Here is a 24,024-nt window from a genome sequence, read left to right as displayed (position 1 = left end):
CTTTATCCAGAAGCGACAACTAGAATTTACACCGACCTCAGACTGTTCAGTTATATGTAAAAATGAAAGGATTTTTTTCTCACGTACGTTTTTTATAAGTCTTTGTACAACCCACCAAATTTTATAAAATGTTTAAAAGTTGAAGCTACTACCCATCTTGGGAGAATTTTATCTTTTAGACAATCATCAAAAATAAAAGCCCTATAAAGTGGGTCCTGGTTTTTATGTGTCATTGTCACATTATTTAAACCAGCCACTGTTGGAAGTTGTAGTAAATTACGTTCATGCATTGATAACGCAAAAGTGTTCATGATCTCTTAGGCGGACATAACGCATAATGTTGATACGCGTAGCGCATCAACCCTAGACGGTAAAAACGGTAAACCTTTTTGCTACCTTTTTTAGAAAATTCGTCAAACGTTCAAGGGGTAAATTTTTCTTTAGAGATCCAAAGCCATCATCCAAAACCTATCCAAAATTTCTTTAATTTTGGTAAGTTACTGCCCGCCACCCAGCAATAACCGATAGCTTCTAAGCCCGTGGCACGTTGTGATAGTTAGTGGTTGATTGCACCATTACTTTTTCATTTCTGTTAATAGTTTGTACTTAGATTTTGTTTTTTTCCAGCAGCCCTATTCTATTTGACATAATCTTGTTAAATCAGGCATGTTCTGTTTTTGTTTTCAAACCTTTTGTTTATAGGGAGGTATTAGGCTGTTAGACACTGGAAAACCCGCAAAGAATGTTGCCTGCGTGCACGTTTTTAATGATCTACAATGATTCTTTCATTGAAACGTACAAGTAAATGCACTCTTCATTTAAGTACATTATGTCCTAAAAGTGATACGACACATAAATATGATACAATAAGCTCGTGCCGTGGGTTCAAATCCCACCGCGGGTTACATTTTCTTAACTAACCCGTGCCTTGTCATACAATGCACAAGCTTGTAAGACCGGCCTGATTCAGTATATTGCCTTTAATAGGCCTGACATACTATGATTTATGTATGAGTGTGCCGTGATCGTTGGTCCTCAACAGTTTCGGGGCTTATCCCATTATTCATTTGTCTTTATGTGAAATAAAGTATGATACAACGTAGTATTTACCAACAATAAAAACTTATTCGAGAATTACATATTGCTTTATATGTTTCTTGTGAGAATGACAATTTCCAATTCCAAATTCGGTTTCTAAACTAAACAAATGCAAAACAATCGTTAGCTTCAAACTCGTTACCCATTCTTTTCTTCAAAAGTTTCAAATTCCTATTCTTATTGTCAAAATCTTCCTAACATAAACACCTGAGCTACCGCACACACTTAAACACCCTGTGAAGAAAAACGCGGTCTAAATAAGGTCAGAGGTGAAGCGTTTTCACTGTCACGTGACATTGAAGTGCGTCACAGCTAGCTTTCCCCAAAACCTTGACTAATGCGCAAACTCAAAAGGCGTAAAATACACATCAAAATATGCCAGTTGAGTTGAAGAACCGATGAAGTGGTTTGTAGGTGTGGAAATGGGGTAATTCGGATTGATGGTATTTGCGGTTAAGAGCCGGCGAAATTTTAAGAGAATTTAGGAAGCTTTAGTTTTGCTTAAGGGTTTAACTTTGGCATATATTGAGGCATAGTCTGTTGTTACGTAGCTACAACCCCTGGTTAAGGCAGTCATCGTTAGTGCAATGAACAATTTAAACATTTTTACCTGCAGCAAAGGCTAAAGACAACGAAATATACTTTTGAAAACCACTGTTGGTCTAATTAACACGTTCAGTCTAAATCTAGTTTTACTAAATAGTTAAAGGACCCACAGTTTCACGCAACCCATCGTAAAATGTGATGAAAACTTTTGTATGAATAACTAATTTTGTGCTCCCGAAGTGCGAAAAGGTATTTTGCCGTTTTCCCAGGTTCAGAATTGGGTCCAAAACTGGTGGTTTTATCATTCTTCATTTTTCTGTGAAATACCATGTATAGTACGGGGTCGAATTTGAAAGTAAAAGCCCAGAACCTAGCCCGTACGCGATTTTTTTAAGCAAAGCACGAATGTGACCCGAAAGTTGAAATTCGAACCTAAATAAATTAAATAATTAATGACCCTAATGTCAGTAATTAAAGTTTGTCAATATGAACAAGTCTTATCTTATAAAACATCTATAAACCATTCTATCGCAAACCAAAGTTTTTAAACTCCCATTCAATTTAGCTACGACAATTCCCTATTCCTTCGGCAATTCCCTATTCCATGTTTACATCCATAAATCGAACCACATTCGTGGAAACGACGCTCTTCCCGCCTGATATGGACTTTCACCTACAAACGAGTAAAACACCAGAATGTTTACGTTGTAACCAGTATCAGCGGCTGCTCTGTCGTCACTCCCAACACGCCCGAACTCCTAATGAGCTTTATATCTGAGTTCTGATCAACTAGGTGACCTCAAAGCAGTAGCTTCTCAAAATTACTTCACGTTTGACCGCTATATGGAGCTAAAGAGCACATTGGAGCGGTGACGTTCTGTTTAGAGATGAACTATAGGATCGTTGATTTGAAGAATAAAAAAAAAATGTGATAACCGTATGTATTCAGTTGTATGCAGCGGCCTGCGGCTTATAAAGTTTTTTACTCTATTGCTATTGCTGTGTGGCTAACAGTCGAGGGCTACTTACATTTTAAAATCATACTAATATAATTTCTACACCCCCGCTTTTTAAATACCGTACTCATGATTAACCAGCACAAAATTGAACACACTTTCGTTTTCGGTATCCCCATTCGTTTTTACAAGGAAAAACACTTATGAACGGGTGCTTGGCCTACATGTCGTAGTTTTGCCTATGCGTTTTATTATCTAAAAACAGTTGTTCGATTGTTCTCTTTCAAAATGTGCAATTTTACATTAATTAATGCCAAACTGATGTAGTGATTGATTGAGGTAAAAAATTAAGGGTATTTTACGGGGCGACGAGACGTTTAAATCCTAGCATTATAATGCTGTCCTATATTTAGGCGAACCGACCTAAACGCGAACTGAACCAAGTTTAGACTTCCTATTTTATGCGCATTGAAAAAGCACTTCAAAATCTCTATTTTCATCAACGGAGTTCGAGATCCTAAAGTCGATAAAGGTGGAAGGGGTAAAATGGGGGGATAATGGTACGTTAGCTTCGCTGGGGGGTAGCGCATCTGGACTAGTGAGGGGGGTGCACAAAGAAGATCCGGCGCTGCGTTGGCCTCGAATATACACGACGAAAAAGCGTCGATGACAATGCAGCGGAAGCTTCCGACCACATATAGGAATAATTCGCTACGCGGTGCCATTGTGAGCGAACAATAGGCATCAGGCGCACGGAGAAATTTAATAAGACCGTGTCGCTTGTGTTGATTCTGTCGTAGCGTTTGTTTGTACTGCGTTGACGATACAAACGCGCCGGGAGTCACTACTATCTGTTTAATGCGCGACTGCTGCGCGAAAAAGAAAGCTCACTTTTTGCGTCGATTGTACGTTGAAGTCATTTTCGCGAATGCTAGCCGGGGTGGCCAGGTTGACCGAATTTCCGAGCCATTGGCCGGAAAAATTATGGTTTAGCTCTTCTTTTATATTACCTGTAAATATTTTCAAGCCATTGACATCCCCCAATTTGCGGTGGTCATCAACCAGGTGCAAATTTGACATACGTTTCAGGGTTGGGGCCGGGTTTGTACTTAAGTTTAAATAAAATAGACTTGATTTCGGGCCTGACTTCACTCTGCTATGCCACAATTTCAACAACTTTCGGGCCTATTTCGTTTTTTTAGGCCCATTGAAGGCGCCATACCGAATCAGCCGGTCACCAAGCATTCACCACCATATGGCAAGACTTATAGGCCAGAAAAATCTAACCTGCGGTGGGATTCGAACCCACGACAGGAGTCTTTCCGGGACTCAGGGCAGATCCCAGTTATGAATTTATGTTCATCTTAAGAGTTAGGGGTAAATATAAAAATGCATAGCTCCCAAAATCTGCAATACACTTTCATGGTGTCAATGAAATTTCCCACCTTATCAATGTTGTTTAAGTTTTAACTGCCTAATTTTGCATTTTAAATGCCTCCTTAGTATTCAATTTATTGCTAAATGTTATCACATGTAACAGCATGTGAAGGCTTTTTATTGGAGTAATGCAGAATTTGGCTCACAAATTATCGAAAAGATCACATTCGGTTGTCAAAAATGTCCAGGAAAGTTTTGGCGCTAAACTATGGCTGTCATTTAATCATTCATTCATAAAAAACAAGGCTTAAAACGTACAGTGAATTACCTTACACAAAACAAAACCACGTCGTGCGTCATGTAAAAATAACCTGGTTTTGGCTTTCGTAAATTGATAGCCTACGTTATTGCAAGTGTATCTGTCAGCAACTGTTAACACGCCAACGGAAGTGCTTAATTCGCTATCAATGTGGATCTCCTTGTTGTGTAGGTACAAAGTCACGTTAACGAACTTTAAGTAAGCACCGATATCTGATCTTTAACACCTTAAACCTTCTATTTATCTGATTAAGTATGCGGATAAAATTACTTTGTGCTGCTATATCCGACTTGAAGATTGTCCTATCTTAGTGCAATTGTGTCGCTATGTTTTCGTTATTAACAACTATCCGGATTTTCCGCTCGTCAAAGGAATTTCCCACGTATTGTTACAGACTGGAGCATGTACAAACTTTCATAAATGTATTTTTGGATCTATTTGACTGTACCATGCACCTTTACAAAACGTCCGATGTATTTTTACAGGCAGGGGCATACACACATCATAAATGTATGTTTTGGATCGGTCTAATTGTACCATGTGCCGTTGTAACCAAACGTACCTGTCGTTTATACACGTCCATACATATGTGTGTCCTAAAATCATCTGACTGTGTTAATCTATTTTTTTGTTGTATTGGAAAAACCATCAGGTCGATGACCTTATTTTGCTCGTGATCTTGCTTGAAGCTGTTTAGTCTCGAGCACTGACGTCACAGCCGTAAACCGTGAAGTTGAACGACCTCTTAACGCTCAAGGGGCGGTGGCGTATGAATTAACAACCAGATTTGTCGGGGGTCAAGCTTGACTTCGAATAAAACGGGCTTGATTCGGGCCACACTTTACATTTGGCATCATTCACCAACTTGTCGGTCCTACTTCCGGCTTTGTATAAAAATAACTTCCGGTTCCCAATTTCGCTTCTGTTAACAGCTTTAGTAACAACGTCTGTACGTAATACTACATATATTAAGACCTGTATAGGTTAGTTGGTCTTCCCGTTATCGTCAATAGTTATTTCTGCAAATGCGATTGATATCAGGTTTCAACGGCACGCAGACTGCTATATTTGCGCGGTGGTTCCCGAAAACCTCTTTGCTTATAGGATTGTGTCGACCGTTTATATGTTAGATGCTGGCAGCTTTGCAGACCGTCCTGTGGAATTCGCTTTGGTGACAACAAGAATGCTTAACGCTTAGTGTTTAAATGAGTTAGACCGTGTTTTTTTGTCTTAGGAAAATTGAATTTAGTTTTCCAATCCGCTTTGTTTATAGTACGCAACCTGATGGACTAAACGTTTGCGAAATTACAATGCATTATTTTCTAGCTACCAGGTAATATATTCGTACCTTGAGCAAACAAATCAGAGCAATTATTTGTGTATAAAACATGACTACGTTTTGACAATTACTTTTGTCATCATCAGGTTGTCAGAATTAAAAGCACCTGAAGACATGCTTTGAATACTGGCTTTGATATTTTTGCTCAGATTATTCAAAAACTGTATAGTGTACCTAATCGTACCCTGTTTTGTGTTTAAAGAAAAGAAAGCATAAACTTATTTCTTTTTTACAGGCTTTGCTACGCCCTGGACGTATCGATCGAATCTTGCACATACCGCTGCCTGATGAAAACACGAGACGCGAAATTTTCCGAATCCGTTTCCGAAAAATGCCCATCACCGATGACGTAAACATGGACTGGCTCGTCGCTTCAACGAAAATGTATTCAGGAGCCGAGGTATTTTGCTTGAAACATGAATTGGACAAAACTAAACCAAATATATTAACGTACAAAACCTATAAATTAGTATTCAAAACCTAGGCACAACAAAATGATCTGGTTTGAAAAAAGATTTAGGAAGTGTGTTGGCCAAAATCTCCAGGCCTCATTACCATACTAATCAAATTAATACATGTCGTTAAATGGCGTGACTGTGATGTAAAAAGTTGCAAATACTTGAAAACTTGTAATTTGTAGGCAAAATGTAGGACTTAAAATTTAAGGTCAAACACGCTGTTTGGCCACAAAAAAGACTAAATGAGTTAGGCGTAGGTAATTTAAGGTCAAACACGCTGTTTGGCCACAAAAAAGACTAAATGAGTTAGGCGTAGGTAATTCCGAATTCACCAATCGTAATTCTGACCTTTGCACCCGTAAGTTACACCGATTCCACTCTGGAAATCTGAAAAAAGGAATTTAATGAATCAATCTACACGTGTGTTGCCTCCAGCCACGTGGGTTCTATGCTCATCTACTTTCGTCCCATTCATAAAACCGCTTCTCAAATCATTCGCCACCTAAATAACGTTGTACCTTCGCGTGGGCTCATGTCAGCTGCCTCGCGTGTCTTCTGTACTCCATTGTCTACGCCTTGACCCCGAAACTGGCCTCTGACCTCGGGGTCACGCGCTCGGAAGTCCGGGGAGGTCGTTCCGCGTCGACACAATGTCCCCTGCGTCGCGGAATGACATCATACCCTCGCGATGCATTGTCCTTGTTGTTCGATAGCTTTTGTGGTCTTCGAGTCCCGGTCGATCAAGTTTCGACCGGTACGGGTCCTTTGTGCGGTTCTATTTGAATAAGAATTGATTGTTTTGTTTAGAAACGTCTGACTGTTTAAGGAATGCTGTGGATTAGTGGAATATAAATTAGCTGGTGTAGTTTGAGGCAAATGTAAAATCTTTGCTTTATAATATCACATGTATCGCGACCGTAGCCTTTTGTATTGTTGGTTCCTTAACAAGTTTTGGTGTCGAACACAAAAAAGATGCCGTAAAACCGGAAATAGGTCACTGACATTGCAAAACTGTTTCTAGTAAACTATATGTGGTAAATAATAGCAAAATATAAATAATACTTGAAGTGGGCTACTGACTGTGAAAAACTGTCGCTATATGTTTGCTAGTACATTGCTTAATGAAGGTCCAGTTTCATGCAACATAGAAGTTTTGCAGCAAACACATTTTCTTTGCAAACATTTCAACTATTTCTACATTTTCAGACGTTGTATTTCGGTTCCTTAATGTTTAGAAAGCTTTTGGCTCTTTGCAAAAGTTCGAATCCAGGTTACAGTCAAGCGGCCAAACGCTCTTTACATTTGCGGTCATTTTATCCATCTCCTGACGTCTGTACGTCACCTGCTTTGCAAATCAGAATCAGTGAACGTAAAACGCTACTTTAAATGTTTTGTAATGTGAAGTGTTCACGTCAGTCAAAAGCGATACTTTGTTATCGGACAAAACGATTGACGCCGTTCGACCTTTTATGCTGTGTAATACAGGTCATTTTGCATGCGACTTTTCTAGCCCGCGCCTTGCCATGTGGTAGTGAATGATTCGGTATGGCGCCTTCAATGTGCCAAAATGATATTTGTGTGCAGTTTGGGTTTCAAATTAACGCAACATCCACACGGGGCGCTGTTGTTTCGTTCTGGTCATTCTGTGGCCATTGGTCGTTCGTGTGGTTGCCTTAAATGCCAAGCATAGTGATTATGTATAGTTTTGAACTTAGACAAGGCTATGATGGCATTCTGCTATGTTTTATCAAAACAAATGTTGTTGTTTAGGAAGTTGTGATATTTGTCTCATCGATTTTATCATAATGCAGCATTATTTAAAACCATGACACAGCATTTCTGTTTGCATGCAAATGTCGCAGTTTCAAAAACCCAACCTCTATATAAGGTCTTTACCTTGCGAATCCGTCTCGTCCGGTTTACGACATAACAGCGTCGCAAAGGACTTTTCATTGTTGAGTCCTTTCGGAAACGTACCGGCTTAGCCCCGTAAATCCCACCTTTCAATTGTTCGCCTAAGACCGCGCGTAGTTTCGCCACGACAGAACGGTTGAAATCGCGAAGGCCGTAACTCCGGGTGCACCTGCTGCCTGAGGCTTTGCGCGTGCGCGGTTCGGAACGAGATTAAAAGACTGCGGTCCTGATAACGTCAAATGTTAAGAGCCCTGTCAATGCATTGGTTTGTCCTGTCCTGGACACAGTAAGGTGTCGTGTCAGAGCGTACACGCACGGGGTGAAGTATATAAGATTGCTATCGAATCTCGCGCAGGGTGATGTCCAATGTATGTTACATTGATCTGAGTTTTCCGTCCGTGAGACCAAACTTTTCTAACCCTTTTGGGAAAGCTTTTGGACGACAAAGGTCGTAGAATGTAGGTGACCAACTTCCAGTTTTAAATGGCGCGAGTTTGAACTTTAGAGCCAATACAGGACCATGCATTGACATTGGTTTTTCTGACCACTTAGCAATACTTTTGTATTACACAACCTTACGTAAATTTCTTCCCCATGACTGTTTTCTACAGCTTTGTATCTATTGGAAATGAAAATGCCGTAAGCAACGACATAAATCCGTTCCAATGGTTTCTTACTGACTGATGTTTGTGGAATTTGATGACTCTTAAAAGATTTTAGAAAAATGCAAAATTCCAAATGATACACAAGCGGTTATACGCGTTTAGGTACTATAGTGACGCGACAATAACGAAACACACGTCATTATATTGCCCACAGTAACCTTTCGTAGAAAATCTACTTTCACTTCGGGAATTTTCCTATTCATTTTTGTTCTTATTTTTTGCAAGTTGTTTGAATAAGTTCGTATTTTTTGTCATGTTACAGTGGCTCGTATAACTCCCCAACTTTTTAGTATACCCGCCTCTTCTCAGAAACGTATTTTTCCCGGTTATTACCGTCGGAACTGTTTCTTTAACCTTTACAACAATCGTCCAGAACACAGATTCGAAATTCATGCCGCGATTTTTGTCGGTCTGTGACATTTCAAAAGCATTCCGGCTGCTTTGAGATTAAGATCCAAATCTGGCACGTGATCGTCTCGTACTGACGTCATCCACTGTCGTTTTGATGGAAAGTTGCAGAATCTGTCATTTTTGAGCTCGCAAAATATTTTGTGTTTTTCTTCGTGTTGGTTAACTTTCATATTTTGCCTTTTCGTGCGTCAGTCAATTAGTTCCACCCTTCGCTGCTTATCGCGTACAGAGTTTGAGAACGGATGTATTTATAGATTTGTTCTTGATTTTCTCCGAAAACAGTAAAGAAATATATGACTGGCGGTACGCAAAATATTACTGTTAAATTGTGTTTTCAACAAGTGAACACTTAAAATAAGCTGTTGCTGCCAGACATAATGTTTAAACGCGTATTGCTCTTCCAGCTGTTTGTGTTGTAAAAAATCGACGTTTCGACGTCCCATACAAGACGCTATATCAGGATAATGGCATATCTTGAAAAACGAATTTCTTCTCAAGCGAAAAGGCATCAAAACACAATTAACAATTGAATAATATGTGTTGAAATTGTTTTTATTCTATTTTTGGGAGTTTTGGGAACGTATTGTTTAAATTAAACATACGATGTAAGGAAAAATATCCTATTGTACCTCATACAAAATGTTGATGACGTCACATTATGACGACAATTGCTGGTGTCAAAAATGTCACGCTCTTGTATTGCTATGTTTCTTCTGCTAAAACAAAAAACTGCTTACCAAATCATGTTCGTTAAACCCAGCTTTTCCACAATATAAATTGCTGGAACATAGCAATGTTCAAATTATTGCTTGGATATTCCTACATAGGAATTGCGTAACTCTTTTTGACACTCGCGCAGTGCAATATTTCACGCATGTGTATTGCTCATTGTGTGTCAATCCATCAAGATTCTATTAGTACTAGTGTTGTTTAAATTCCAATCCCCTCCAACACGCCGGAGTCATAAGTGTGATTGACAGGCCCCGGTTTCAAATTCGCCAGCTCCAAACAAAGCAAAAAGGGGAGGCCGGCTTCGCGCTTCGCTTCCTCTAAACACCGGAGAGATCGGAAGTTTGTGTTTGCTTACGTCACCGCCTTTGTCCGGACGCCCGCGAACCGCATCGACCTGTCACGTGACGAGAAATGAAACCGCCGCTTTGGATTATGGCGGCCAGGGGGGCTCAATTTCACGCTACGCTGCGCCTGGCGAGTGGCGCTTTTTGGTGAAAGAGGATTTAGGGAAAGGAAATCTTGATATTTCCGAAGACTTTCCGCTGTCAGGGAGCGGCCTGTAATGCCTGGGTGTAATACCCGATGTTTTGATAGCAATCTTTCAATGCCAAAGGGTTGGTGTGTGGACTTTTATTGTACTTGTGCTATTTACATGCGGAAGTACCATGTTAAATGCGCTGTATGTCGGTGATTTTTGTAACTTTTGGCTACTTTTTAAACAGCTTTTGCTGCAAAACTAGATTACAACTAGATAACATTTAACTTCCTCTATAGATTTTCTGCATTAAGAGCGTTTTTAAAAGTACCAAACTACACTGACAAAATGTACAGTTGCGCGGAAAATTAAAGCAAAAAGAAAAGTTTAAGTGAAAAAACATGAATTCTGTCGAATTAGACAAGAATAGTCATTTATCCAGAAAAGGCATCGCTGAAGAATAAATAATGACATCATAAATTATAAACGTCACCGAACAAATTATGTTTATGTTATCATATATCCTACCCAATTGACGGGAAAGCCTTAAAATTACCCCCTCCAACCATAAACACAACAATCACAAATTCATCCGGCAAGCGGCGGCCGGCGGTTTCATGCTCATCTAAACAACATTTCACGGATATCTGCCATCATAAGCCCCCCGTTTGTTTGTTTATCCTTGGGGCACATTTTCGCCCCCCCAAATCATCACACTTCGACGTCATAGAGCCTCCGCCCTCCCAAAGCATCCGGACTCGCTTTGACGTCACGCGGGAGATCAACACCCCTTCAATGACGTCACAAGCATGAAAAGGTCGTCTCTGCTTTAACTACGTGGCCGGAAAAAAAACAACGCGTCTTGTTACAAGAATGTGAAAGGTTTTGTCATCGCGCTGAGTCATGCTTATGTTTGTCGACTCACCGTTGTTTCAAATTTCCGATTTTGGATGTGTTTCAGGATTATTGCGGTTTAAGTGAGTCTTTGTTTGCAGTGCTAGGTTAGTAGAGTACGTGATTGTCATCAGCTTGTTTTTTGTGCCTAGCCTGGTTGTTTTTGACTCTGTTTTACCTCTTTGCCCGGACTGCCGGTTCATGCAAATTAGCCGTAGAACATTGTGTTTTGCTGAGGGGAATTCAGTTGCATTTTCATAACTTGGCAGAAAGCGTTTACTCCATAAATGCGATTTGATACCATATGAGTCAATTTAGAACGATTTAGATTTAGACCAATCACTTACAACTACAATACTTTGTCGGTGAAACTAATAACATCAAAAAAAACGTTGGCATATTACAATAAAAAAACTGCCGGAAGAGCTAAAAATTCTGTTGATCAAAAAAAACGTTTACTTAAAAAACAGATTTTTATGACTGTGTAGCAAATATACTTAATATTTAGCAGAGAATTTGCATACTTTGACAACATTTCATTGCAATCCTTAAAACAACCAATCCTGTTCAAGTTATTTGATTAATTTATTGCTAAATTAGGATTTTTTTATATTTTTAGGACAACTGCAATGCTATTTGCATGGTTAAAATACGACCTCGCAAAGGACCAAAAAAGCATTTACGCCATGTGCATAAACCAAATCGTTATCCAAAACGCAATCCCATATAAGTAGCGATCCTTAAATCGACTTCCGTTGGTATTCACTCCGCGTTGGCCTTCATGTCCTCGCGGGCCATCTCACATAATCCAATGCTTTGGCCACAGACTATACGACCAGGGGGGCGGTGCCTATGGCAGGAGCCACTTAGCTGACATCCAGGATTAGGCCGCAGTTCGGAAGCCGAGTCACTACTGTGTAAAATGCACTTAGCTTTGCCTGACGATTGTCGAAGCCCGGTGCCGACCTGTCTGTGGATAAAGGGCGAAATGAAAACGTATTTTTGTTTCGTCAGGTTACACAATTTTCTTTTTTCGACTTTAAAGAAGTAAACGGGCGTTAAAAACTCTTAGGACAAACAAAATGATTAAGTTCTACGGGTAAAAAATCCCAAAATGTCGTTTGTCTGCATCATAAGTTTCCTATATAAATAGAATATAAAATATAATTTACAGTTTGTCTTCGTTATATTTAACCACCCTAAAGTTTAGTGGATAAAATTCCCCCCCTTATTTTTAGTTTGTATATACTTCAGGTTTTTCTAAACTCATACTGCCCTTTATAAGTGACTCATGTATTGTATGTTGCGTTATTTCCAAGTTCTTTCGGTGCGGGTTGGTCTTCTAACAGTATAAAGTGTCGTAAAGGTTATCACTTGGATCAAATACCGCCGTACGAAAGTATTTCTGGGAAAATTGACCAATACCCACGCTACAACACATACAGACGAAACATAGCGTAGTTTTTTTGACATTCGAGTTTTTAATTGAAGGTCAATTTACTCTTAAGGATTAATGTCACTTACTATTAGCGTTCCAGTAGAGTTAAAACAGCACGTACCACTTGTGCATTAATATTGCCATTATTTTATACTCTTGTGATGATAAAATTCTCGGTAAATAATTTTATTTTACGCTACCATATTTCGCTGCCATAATTTTATATCAAGAGTTTTACAACATTTTTGTAACTTAATGGTCGCCTAAGTACGTAACGATTATACATATTTAATCGATTAATATCCATTTCTGATGATTTGATATTTACATATAGGATAGTATATAGTAGCGAATCAGAAAAATACATATGTTTGTACCATTTTCAAGCACAAATTATTATTTAAAATTCTAAAGAAGAGAATTAGTAAAAGAAAAAAAGTTGGAATTGAGTTGAAATAAAAAGCAATGCTGAAAAACAACCATCACACGTGAAATGAAATGGTCTCCGCTTTTTGCGTCTCTATTCTGTCACTGATATTGTCATCTTAGCCTGTCGTCACTGGCCATTACACTCGAAACAGGAATTTGTGTAAGTAGTATATGTCGTAGTGCGGTTGTGGTGCCCGGTTATAAGCAGGCGCCACAATGTGGACAACACTTTTAGTGGCCGACCCTTTGATTTGTAAACAAGAGATAAACGTTGTAAGGGTTGGTTTCTAACCTGGGACTTGCAACCTTTTATGTAGGGGTCCTAGGGTTTTTCCAGGGGGTTACAAATTAGTATGAGTTTCTTAAACGCAAAATGGTATAAATAAAACCAATTTTGAGTTCGTGATATATTGCTTTTTTCTGACACCAATTTAATACAAAATCTGCATTTTAGATCTTAATCAGCTAAACCGTACACATGGATCCCCTATAGTAAATAACTTTACAAAACGTTATTAATAGCAGTGCTACATTGCTAACTTTTTATCCAATTAATAAAACCATTTTAGGGTTAACAATTTTGATTACTTTTTTGCCACTCGCATTAATACAAAACATACATACAAGTTGTCACAGGAATGTCATATAAATGTTACCCAAGCGTCCGCATCTAAATAACTTTATCGTTACTACAGCAAAAGATAGAGAAGTCACAAGCCTAAAACAAACATTCCCCAGGCTGCGAGGGCATTTCGTAAACCGCGTGAACTCAAAGCAAGGTCATGTCATTATCGCTTCGTCTCCATGACTCCCGAGATTTTTGCCTCAAACGCTTCATGTCCCGCGGTAAAACGTTTCCGTTCTTCGGTGTCAGCTTACATCGCAGATGAAAACCCGAGGCCAACAGATCACCTAGCAGACGAAATTCCTCGGGCAGCTGCGTTGAAACAGACGTCGTCCTATTTTTACTTAATATTGTCCAACTCCTGGCCTTTGAGTCCTCGATATTTGATGTCCAGGACCAAGCTTTGCGGCAGCCGTGTTGACTAAATACAAAAACTCAGACTAAAAACCATTTTTTACTTTTGTTTGCACCCATACTCAGCACCGAGCTATGTCGTGTCCGGCAGTATTTCTTTGAAATCCAGGTAGCGTAACGTTTATGCCCACAGAGTCTGTTTCCGAAAAAAAAACTTTCTAAACGACTGATTTTTAACTTGTCCCACAATCGGACGGTTTTGTGTTTCACCATAAAAATTGGCGGCGCTGATGAAAACGTAAATTACTCAAAATTATTACGGACAAATTTTGCTTTAGCATTATTATTCGCTGCGTTGGTGGTAATATAAATATCCCAAAAGAGTTTGAAAATAGTTTTGTATGCAGTGGGGTGGTTGTCGCGTTATTAAATTCTTTCATAGACTCATTAAATGTCACGCAATCAGAATTAAGAAACACTAGTAAAACGACGAGTGGCTGGAAATTTTAAAGTTTCGTTCAATGTGTAGTTATCACGAAAATCCAGTTGCTTTAATTTGCAATTCGCATAAACAAACATCCTAAGTTACACTATAAACCAATGACCCTCGTTACTTGGTCTTTATGTAACATTAACCAAGTGTCCTTCCACGGAAAAATGCATTCGTATTACCCTAATAAAAAAAACACTACACCTAGTCACTGTATATAAGTATTCACACCTAAGCAGCTAATTCTTTAGTATTAGCCCTCGAGCTGCCCCACTAACCCCTTATGATGTCATAACCGGATTTTCGTTGCCAAAATGGGTCGGGTGACCGAACACAATCGTTTATTGACGTCAGTGTGGTCTTGTTGCGGTGATCACTTTATCCGGGGCGGTCAGGTCAGCTTTACATAATGTCAGGTGGCAGATCAGGATTCATGTACTGCTGTGGATTATTGTAATTGCGAATTTGTTTTGTTTCAGTTTTTCGATGTAGCTTTTTCAAGGGCATGTGAGAATTTTGGTTTTCCAAAAGCGTATTGTGTTATTTTGGTACAAATAGTTTAATTTGAACACATTCCAACGAATCCTAGATTGAATTAGTTATACATTTTGTACTTTTTTTGTTTCCATTCTAGGTGTTTCTCGAGTACAAGGTTTTCTATAGGCCGTTGTGTCCACTACGACAAACTTATATACCGTGTTTTGTAAACAACTTCTGTTTTGTGTCCAGTCTATTTTTGTAAAGGAGATTTGTGTATCTTTGTTAACTTTCGTTGATTTTTTTTAACATTTTTATAATTTTGGTCTTTAAATCAAACTCAGTTGCGCATGTTAACAAAAAAGGAATGTGAGGTAATGTTCGAATCGTCGTCAAAATAACAGTTTTCTTCTGGTTACTGCGACCAAATCACGGTGACATGGTCCTTTACGCAGGGACAGGTTTTTTTAAGGTTTGGTTTGGGCGACCGCTAAGTAGTTTTAAGAGACCGCAAGTGTTTCATTTAAATACCAAAAAATAGCCATATATTTGCGAGTCCAAATTTTGGGAAACCGCTGGAGAAATTTGGCAAAACACCTTAAAAATAACACTGCGCAGGGACAAGATATATTGCCGACATACAAAACACAGAAGCTATCTTGTTATAAAAGCAAACAAGTGCGTCAAATCAGTAACACCTTCATGCATCCGCAAACACCTGGCTTCCGCAATCCCAAGAAATCAAACAATACCACCTCCATTTTCCTGTGCCTCCCAAACCCTATATATCACTTTGATTAATCTGTAACGCAAGGGCACATCTGTTGACAGCAATCCCGTGAAATTTGATTCACAATCACACTAGCATGTCGAAACCGTAATTCAAGCGCATTCTATCATGACTTATATTAATTTTTCACCGGAAAAAATCTCGACATTTGTGCCATGGAATTTATTTTATTGTGACGTGCGAATAAGAAAGATGAAATATTTAAGATGACAAATAATGTATTTACTTTGCTCTTCGTTGGTTTTTCGTCGGCTTGTTTATTACAGAAGTTCTTTTAAAGCGTATTTATTGTAAAAAAAAAAATTTTAATGTTGGTTAAATTTAGTCTCCAAATTTTTTTTCGGAAACCACAGCTCCTTTTCAAAATCTACTTAAATGTATTCCATTTACACGTCGTGACGTAGACTGGTGTTAATGACGTCACCCGGAACGGATGCTTTTAGTTCGGGCTTATCTGTTCCGCCTCGTTTTCTCAAATACAGGAAACGTGTTGTTGTATTGGCTGTGGGATCGCAAGGTTAATGTCAGATATTTTTTTAAGCTTCAAAGCGACAGCAGGTATAGACATGAAGAGGGTGTAAATTGTCTTTGAAGGACTTTAATTTTTTGTTGCGTGCGGAAATCTTTGCTTGAATTTTAGTGAAATATTTCTTGCGGTTTCTAAACACTTATAGTGGGGTAATTACCACATGCAATCTTCGATGAAACACTTATCTCCATTGATTCTTGAACTAGTCGCTTGTTGCAACGCTCTGACTCTGGGCAAGTTAATTCTCTGACTCTGGCAAGTTAAAGGACACCAAAAGTTTTTTTCTCACGTTAAGTCAACGTTCGTAAAAGCTGCTTGAAGCAAGTAATCCAACTCCAAGTCAAGCCAACTCAAGTCCTTTCGAACTCGAGCAAAGTCAACTAAAGTCACGTGAAACTTGAGTGAAGTTAAATCGAACGAACCTCGAGTCAAGCCAACACAAGTCTATTCCAACTCCGGTCAAATCAACTAAGTCGTTTGAAACTAAAGTCAAGCCAACTCGAGTTCTTTTAAACTCGAATCAAGTCAGAGACTTATACACAAAAGTCGACTTCATTTCCAACTGGTCAGACCCGCTGTTTGATCTTTCCTAACTGTTTTAAGTACAACTTAAGTAAACTAGAGAAAACTTGTCATGCTTCATCCACATAATTTATTCTTGATTTGTCATAAAACTTCTGATTGCCTGTTGCATGCTTGACGTAATCTTAAACCAGCCAATCAGAGTTCTTTTCTGTTTTCCCGACCACAGATCTGTTCAGTCTGTCGCGAGGCGGCGTTGGCGGCCCTCGACGACGACATGCAAGCCAATCACGTGACACGACGTCATTTCGAGCAAGCGTTCAAGGTTGTTCTGCCGCAGACCAGCAAAGATCGAGCAGAGATGTACGAAGAATACGGACGGACATTGCAAACGCGAATTAAATAAAAGTCGACTCGAAATTTCGTGACTAGTTGTGACTACTGTGTATTTGCAGATGAAAAGTTTATTGAAAGTGGCCAGTTTTTAAAATTTATGAAAAACCTTTTAAGTTTTAGTAAAAATTGGAAATGATACTTAAAATCCGAATCAGAGTTATGAAAAGACCGAAATTGGGGCCAAGCCCGAACCGAACATCAAAATTCTAACCCGAAACCCCGGTCAATTCCGAACTAAAAAAGTCAAATTTTGACCTGTAAGATGGATTTACCAAGCTGAAATTACGTCACAAATGTGCTTGAGTGTGAAGACAGGTCCGATTCAAGCCGAGTTACTGGAAAACGATAAGTTTATGAAGGGAAGACAAGATAATAAAACCAATGTTCAAATTGTGAACGACTTTTAGCAACGTCTTACCCTAATTTGTGTTTGCATTCTAATAACACGTATTGAGGAAAATTATACAAGCGGAACCGTCTTTTTAAAAAGTGTAAATATGACAGTTTACTTTTGTACGTTTATTGCGCTCATACATCAAGCAGGTAAGCTGTGTTTGTTTAGGCTTTTTTGGGTTTTTTTGTGACTACAAAACTACTGGTTGAAATTACAGACACAAATAAAGAAACGCTCAAATTACCCTTTTGTTAACACGTAATGCAAAAAGTCAATTTCTCAATTCCGATTACAATAATGAAAACAAGCAGCAATAATGGACCAGTGGAAACTACCCAGAAACACTAAGCGATGCCCTAACTAGTTGCTATTGGCAAAGCACAGGAACGGCACTTAATTAGCTACTCGCCAGGACTCTGCACTCTAAGATAATCGAATTACTTCGCATTTTCGCACTCTCTCTCTTCCGTCGGACTGTTCACGCCTGAATGCACCTCTTTTTTTGTGAGTTCTCTCGCTTGTTTACTTTTGAATTTGTTGTGGTGCCGAGACGGATGCGCTGTCTTCACTTTTGAAAAAAAAATGGGTGCAGTCGCATCTGTTTCGCCACTAGAGGGTATCGTATAGGACATTGCACATTCGTGGGAAATTTTTCCCGACGGTTTATGCCCGTTGTTGCATACATAGACGCATTAAAAAGTCAAGAAAATCAAGAGCGATCCAGATAAGAAAAAGCTTCAGAAAAATATTTTTAAGTAGAAAATTTAAATCCTTAGCTATTTTTCCCCTTGTATTAAATGAGATATCATAGCAGCTTGGTCTGTCCCTATGTCCGTTGGTCACTTGTATTTATAACAGCAAAATCCTCTGAAAGTTTTAAGAAATTTATAATTTTGACTAAAACTATTCTTTGTTAAGTTTGCGTACCACCTGCAAGACTTACCACAGTAAAACCAAAATAACCAACGTAAAGCAAAAAAAAAAAACGGAAAAAGTCTAAAACAAACAATTGCCATCTGAAAAGAATAATAATTCATATTTTTGAAATTTGTTTTACCCTTGTATTGTTTAAATGCCCATAATTTAAAAGTTGCACAGCTAAAACCAAAACGGGATTATTGGTTGACTTACAGGCTGTGTCAATCAACCTTAATTAGTCGATTTTGCCCTCTTCGAATTGTAAACCAGTCGGTAGCAGTAACCTTGCAGGGAGATAGTTATAAATGTCCTTGGTAGACGACACTGAACCCAAACTATCGATTTTCGACGCATTCCTTTGACCACCTGTTGGTCACAGAAAGGTTCGATTTCTGATTAATCTGATACGACACGCCTGAGTAATGTTGACCCCATGACCAGCGGCCATTGTCGGCCCAGAGACCCTTTTTTGATCCACTGACCCCTGCAGAAACTCTAAACGCTAAAACGCCAAAAATTTTGAGCGCAAAGTTTTTTATGGGTGGATTTGCTGATTGCCTTTTTGACCGTAAAAGTTCGAAGCCGTAATAATTTTAGCTTTAAAGTACGAACCCAACCACAGAAGGTTAAAAATTCTTTTTTTGAAATAAGTAACATGTGACTTAATATTATTTTGTGTTGAAAATCAGCTGTGGAAATAAATTACATTTCGACTTGATAAATGTTCTGTATGGAGAATTAACTTGGAAATAAATGACGTTTTGACTTTTGTACTGCTTAAAGATTTTTTTGTAATTTTTTTTTTAAAAGACAAAAACATATATACTCATATTTTTTCTTTGGTTTACTGCTCTGGATATTAACTATCAGTGAGGCGGCAATGACTAGCGCAATTTTACTTCCAACATAACAAGTATGTGGTTCACAACTCTTGGTCAGGTTGTGTTTAACTTAACAGCAAGACTTATACACCGACAAACCCGACGTCGGAGCAAGATGCATATTTTCCGGTAAACCGAAGCGCGTGACCTTGAAAGCACGCTGACTTTGACCTTGAAGAAAAGCTGGCTTATTAGCTGATCAAAGTAGCTTGCTTCACGTGGTAATGCAACGCATACATGCCGCAGCTGAAATTGTGTTATTTGCGCAGATAAACAGAAATACACGGGAGGAGTTTGTTCAGAGAGTTACGGTGATGAAATTACAGTCGGCCGTTTTAGCGCGCAGTGTGGTTTTGGTTTTAAACTAGATCCCTAAATATACACTTTGCGCTGTGTTGCAGTGTAACGTTTTCCTGCTTCGGTACTTTTTTTGCACAAGCAATTTGAGGTAAAATACATTTTTACGGTTTGCAAATTAAGTCGGCTAAAGTGCATGGGCGCGTACACTCAAGGGGAAAATGCTACACGTGATAACATATTTTGTTACACCGTTGAGTGATTTAGGTTTTAGGCAAAGCAATTGTGCTGTAAGTCTTGTAGGATGTATAATTTAAGCCTACATGTACATATTTGCATGGCATCGTAGTCCATCAATGTAATATGTGTGGGTCATTTTTTTTACTTGATCACAAATCATTACATCGGGGTCTAGCTAAAACTAAATTTCATTTTAGCCGAAGTCCGAGTGTTTCCGTGCCCTCTTGTTCGTCCCAAAAGCAAACAACATTTATTGTCGAATTTATTTCTCTTGGTGGATGAAATCCATCACCAAGACAGGCGGTTGTTTAACCATTATAAAACGAGATAAGTGTGTTATAGCTCTATGGCGACTGGTGCTTGTTTTAATGACAGATATATCGTTCAATATTGAGCTGATCCTACGTGCTTGCATTTATTGTTCTATGAGTCGAAACTTCAACATAAAATAAATCTAAAAAGTTGGGAGCAAAAAGTTCTATATGCAGACAGTCCCAAACATAAAAAGTTTCTTTCATTTACTTCACAATTGATTTATCTATATGCGTTTATTTTACTATACGGGTGCATGGCACGATGGTTAAAAGCTTCCAAAACTCCAAACGTATCGCACCTACTTAAAAGTTTAACGCGATTTTGAGTGACTTCCCGATTAAAGGCGACTTCTCGCGAACCTGCTGAGCGATTTTGACCCCAGGATCCTATGAGCATCCGCTACTGCAAGCCTCGAGACGTAAGGCCTTTGTCCTCGTGCAATGGCAACACGGCAATCCGATAGAGACCCCGAAAAATCCGCGTTTCACATGACCCCGTGACCTTTAGCGGGGGAAGTCCCTTTTTTGGTTGAGTTTAGTTTTTGTCAGGAGCCTATGCTTGCAGGTTGCAGGGTGCAGCGACGGCAGGGTTGGGGATCGAATAGCTAGGGTGGTCGGGTTACCATGCGACTGAGGGTGCTACTGCAAACATTTGCACATTTTTTGGACGCCGATCTTGAGCACTAGAGATTAAAATTCGTTTCCCGCTGTCGAAATTTCGCACAGTATTGTTTCCTCGCATGGGAAAATTCGCAAATTGCGGTTATCTTGCCTAAGTAGTTAATTTTGCCCTTAAACACTAAATTACAAAAGTGTGCATAGATGGTTGTGCAAGTTTGTAGCGTATGTTACAAAATTGTTTAATCAAAAGATATTATAAAAAGAAAATTTGCATGAACAATATTATCGGGATTTGTGCTACTGCGCATGCGCAAACCGGAGCCTTTCTTCTGAGCTTTGTGTACTTTAAAATTTCTTGTGCTATGGATCAGGCAAGAACTCAATTAAATATTGCACACAACCAATAAGTTTAGTATAAAGACAAAAAATAAAAACTTGTTTTCTATTTTATGTGTACAACTGCCAGTGCTACCCTTCGCTGCACAAAGTTCAAAGTTTTGTGTGTAAACAGATCCGCTTCTCATCGCTATTCGCAACATTCTAAACCTATTGCTCCCATTTTCACGTCACAATCAGTCAACAATCGTTCACTTCTCGATTCGCGTGTGTTCGTACCGAGCGCTCCGCGAGTCTTTGAACATCTTCCGGAGCTTATTTTGATAAAGCAAGTTGTCAAAATATTTCCTTCTATTCCTAGAAAACAGCGACCGCTATAAGTCCGTGCAACGTCCCTGATTTGCGTCATAGAGATCGTACAACGATCTTAATCCAGAGCACTTGGGAAACATAGATCCTCATCTGTAAAGACTGGAGCTGCAAGGCTGCTCGAAATTGTGGCTTGAGCCTACTATTGCGGGCCTCAAACCTAAACATCAACATATGCGGTCACGTATACACCTTTAATAGGCGCAATTTGATTGAAAGGCTGTTCATGGCATTGTAAACATATTTACGAACAATTGCATTCAATTTGATATTATGCCTGGCAGCAATATGTATTCAATTTTTATTGACGCCTGCATGCAGTAGTTGATTGAAAGTTCATAACAAATGGAATACAATTAAAATAAATGTAAACTAGAAGTTCTTTTGTGCAGGCGAAACCACTATTCCCAACTAAGGGTGTTTTTTAATTTTGCAATAGATTAAAGTTACACACCACCTTTTGATTATTGGTGTTGCTAAAAGTTAGACTTAAATTAATATATTTCTCGGCAAAAGATTTATTCACAGCATTTATATCTGACACAGCCAGTTGTGGTCTTCTTCTTTGGCAAAATAAGAATGCCACTTATCTTCTTTATCGCCATAAACATCTCATTAGCTCCTGGCGATGAAATCAAAAGCACAGAATCTCTTGCGTACCTTTCATCTCATTACCTTGAATGTCTGCACATACCCATGATGGATGAAAACATACATGTGGATACTTTCTGATACCAGGTGTTGCTGAATGAGTCAGCCATTAGATGTTTTGGGAAAACATTGCTATAGCAATCTTCTATTCCCATTTTGTTTTTGTTTATCAGATGAAATCATAACTTTGAAGTACCAATACCTTTTGTCAAACGAAAAGTACCCAAACAGACTGCAGACGATTGGCCTCAGATCTTTTTTGTTTTAAAACAGAATTTTAAAATACTGAAGGGTGACAAAATAACTCATTGTAAAGAGATTTTAATTTAGGACCTGGCCCGCAGTATTGGCTGAAACAAACGATTAAACAAAAAACGGATATAATCTTAGTGGTTTAAAACATAACTTAATTACCCTCTATTATACTTGAAATTGAGACTTTAGGATAATGCACTGATGTCTAAAATGAATACGTTTTATTCCACTTCGCTGGCAATTTGTTTTTGTACTAAAGTTGTCTTTACTGCTCTTTAAAACAATTCTGCAAATCAGATGTTCCTGTGGGCCTTCAATGGGTGTTTAGTTATTTGGAAGGACCCTTGTTTCCAATAATGATAGCGAGGGTCTTTCCAGTTATAAAAGCATCGTTGTTTTAAATTTGGCGAAGTATAGCTGCACGAAAGTTGTGTTTCGAGGCTTTCCTCTTCCGGACGAAAACAGACCTTTTAATCAGATCATAATTTGTTTACGTAAGGCCTAAAATAACCATCGTCCGGCAAGATGCGATGAACGATACGTTTCGCCGACGTCCTGTATTGTTTTGTTGCCTTTTTTGTCGCGTTATCTAAAATCATAAAAAGTTTGCGTGTGCTATACACGCCTGCAAATGTGCTGTATTACGATAAATTGCTGTCATTTGGGAATTCAGATTCCCTTATCTTATCTTTGCACGTCTTTTACTACTTCCTAGGTGTTCTGATTTTCTTGTATAGCCACGTTTTATGACGACAATATCATTTATGTAGAATTGGTAGAAATATTCCATGGGAAATTTCTGCGTGATGAGTTTGGTTTATTTTTTGCACATTTGCACATATCATTTTGCTTTTAGCGTCACGCAAGTTTACTGGCTTTAAAATTGCTTTCAAAGACTTTAGGAAATATTACAACATCACTTGTTTGTGGTAGTCACCTTTTTGTTCAAAAAAGTATCTATTTTACGCGCTTTTCTTTACATAAACTAAGGAACGAGGCTCTTGTGTTTTTGCGTTGTCTGCTATTTTGTGATTTGTTGTCAAAATGTTTCCGCTTTTTGTGTAAATCTTATATTGAACTAAACAAAAATCATATGCAGTTTGGTTGTGTTTTAACAACAAACCAGTATTTTCCAAATAGAGATAAAAGAGTGAATAGATAGACGACCGCCGGTGCAGAGGTAAGGTAGCATAAACGATTACACAATTGATGAAGCAGCTTCAAAACTAAAAGCATATGAGCCAATAAATGATAAGCTGCAGACAGTGCACACTGTTTCGACCTATATGAGACCTTATAGGTCGAAACAGTGTGCACTGTCTGCAGCTTCAAAACTAATTTGTCAATTACTAAAATTGTTTTAACAATCCTAATGTCCTAAAAAGCACCCATTCAAATGCGCCTAATTTCGAACTTTTTTTAAAACATTTTTGTAGTGGACAAAGCACTTTATCATATTCTGGAACACCTAGTTGTTCTATCATGTGCTTCCCAAGTTATGTGTGCGGCAGCCA

General features: G+C 38.7%; 1 protein-coding gene across 2 annotated transcripts in view; it reads left to right on the top strand.

Annotated features, from left to right (window-relative positions):
• LOC145237908 (ATPase family gene 2 protein homolog A-like) overlaps positions 1-21,704 on the top strand; it is a 46,626-nt gene extending 24,922 nt beyond the window's left edge. Inside the window, exons 14-15 of one of the 2 annotated variants that reach the window (XM_080100905.1) lie at positions 5,871-6,035; positions 21,597-21,704. In XM_080100905.1, coding sequence (XP_079957031.1) covers positions 5,871-6,035; positions 21,597-21,689 — 258 coding nt within the window. In that variant the 3' untranslated portion in view covers positions 21,690-21,704. Of the gene's footprint in view, positions 1-5,870; positions 6,036-17,067; positions 17,267-21,596 lie in introns of those variants that run through there. The other variant, XM_080100903.1, reaches the window with a different exon arrangement.
• The last annotated feature ends 2,320 nt before the right edge of the window (positions 21,705-24,024 follow it).

Source organism: Phallusia mammillata, chromosome 7, assembly GCF_965637545.1.
Source record: "Phallusia mammillata chromosome 7, kaPhaMamm4.hap1.1, whole genome shotgun sequence".
Taxonomy (NCBI): Eukaryota; Metazoa; Chordata; class Ascidiacea; order Phlebobranchia; family Ascidiidae; genus Phallusia; species Phallusia mammillata.
The sequence above is the reverse complement of the archived record's forward strand: the minus strand, read 5'-3'. Positions and strand labels throughout refer to the sequence as shown.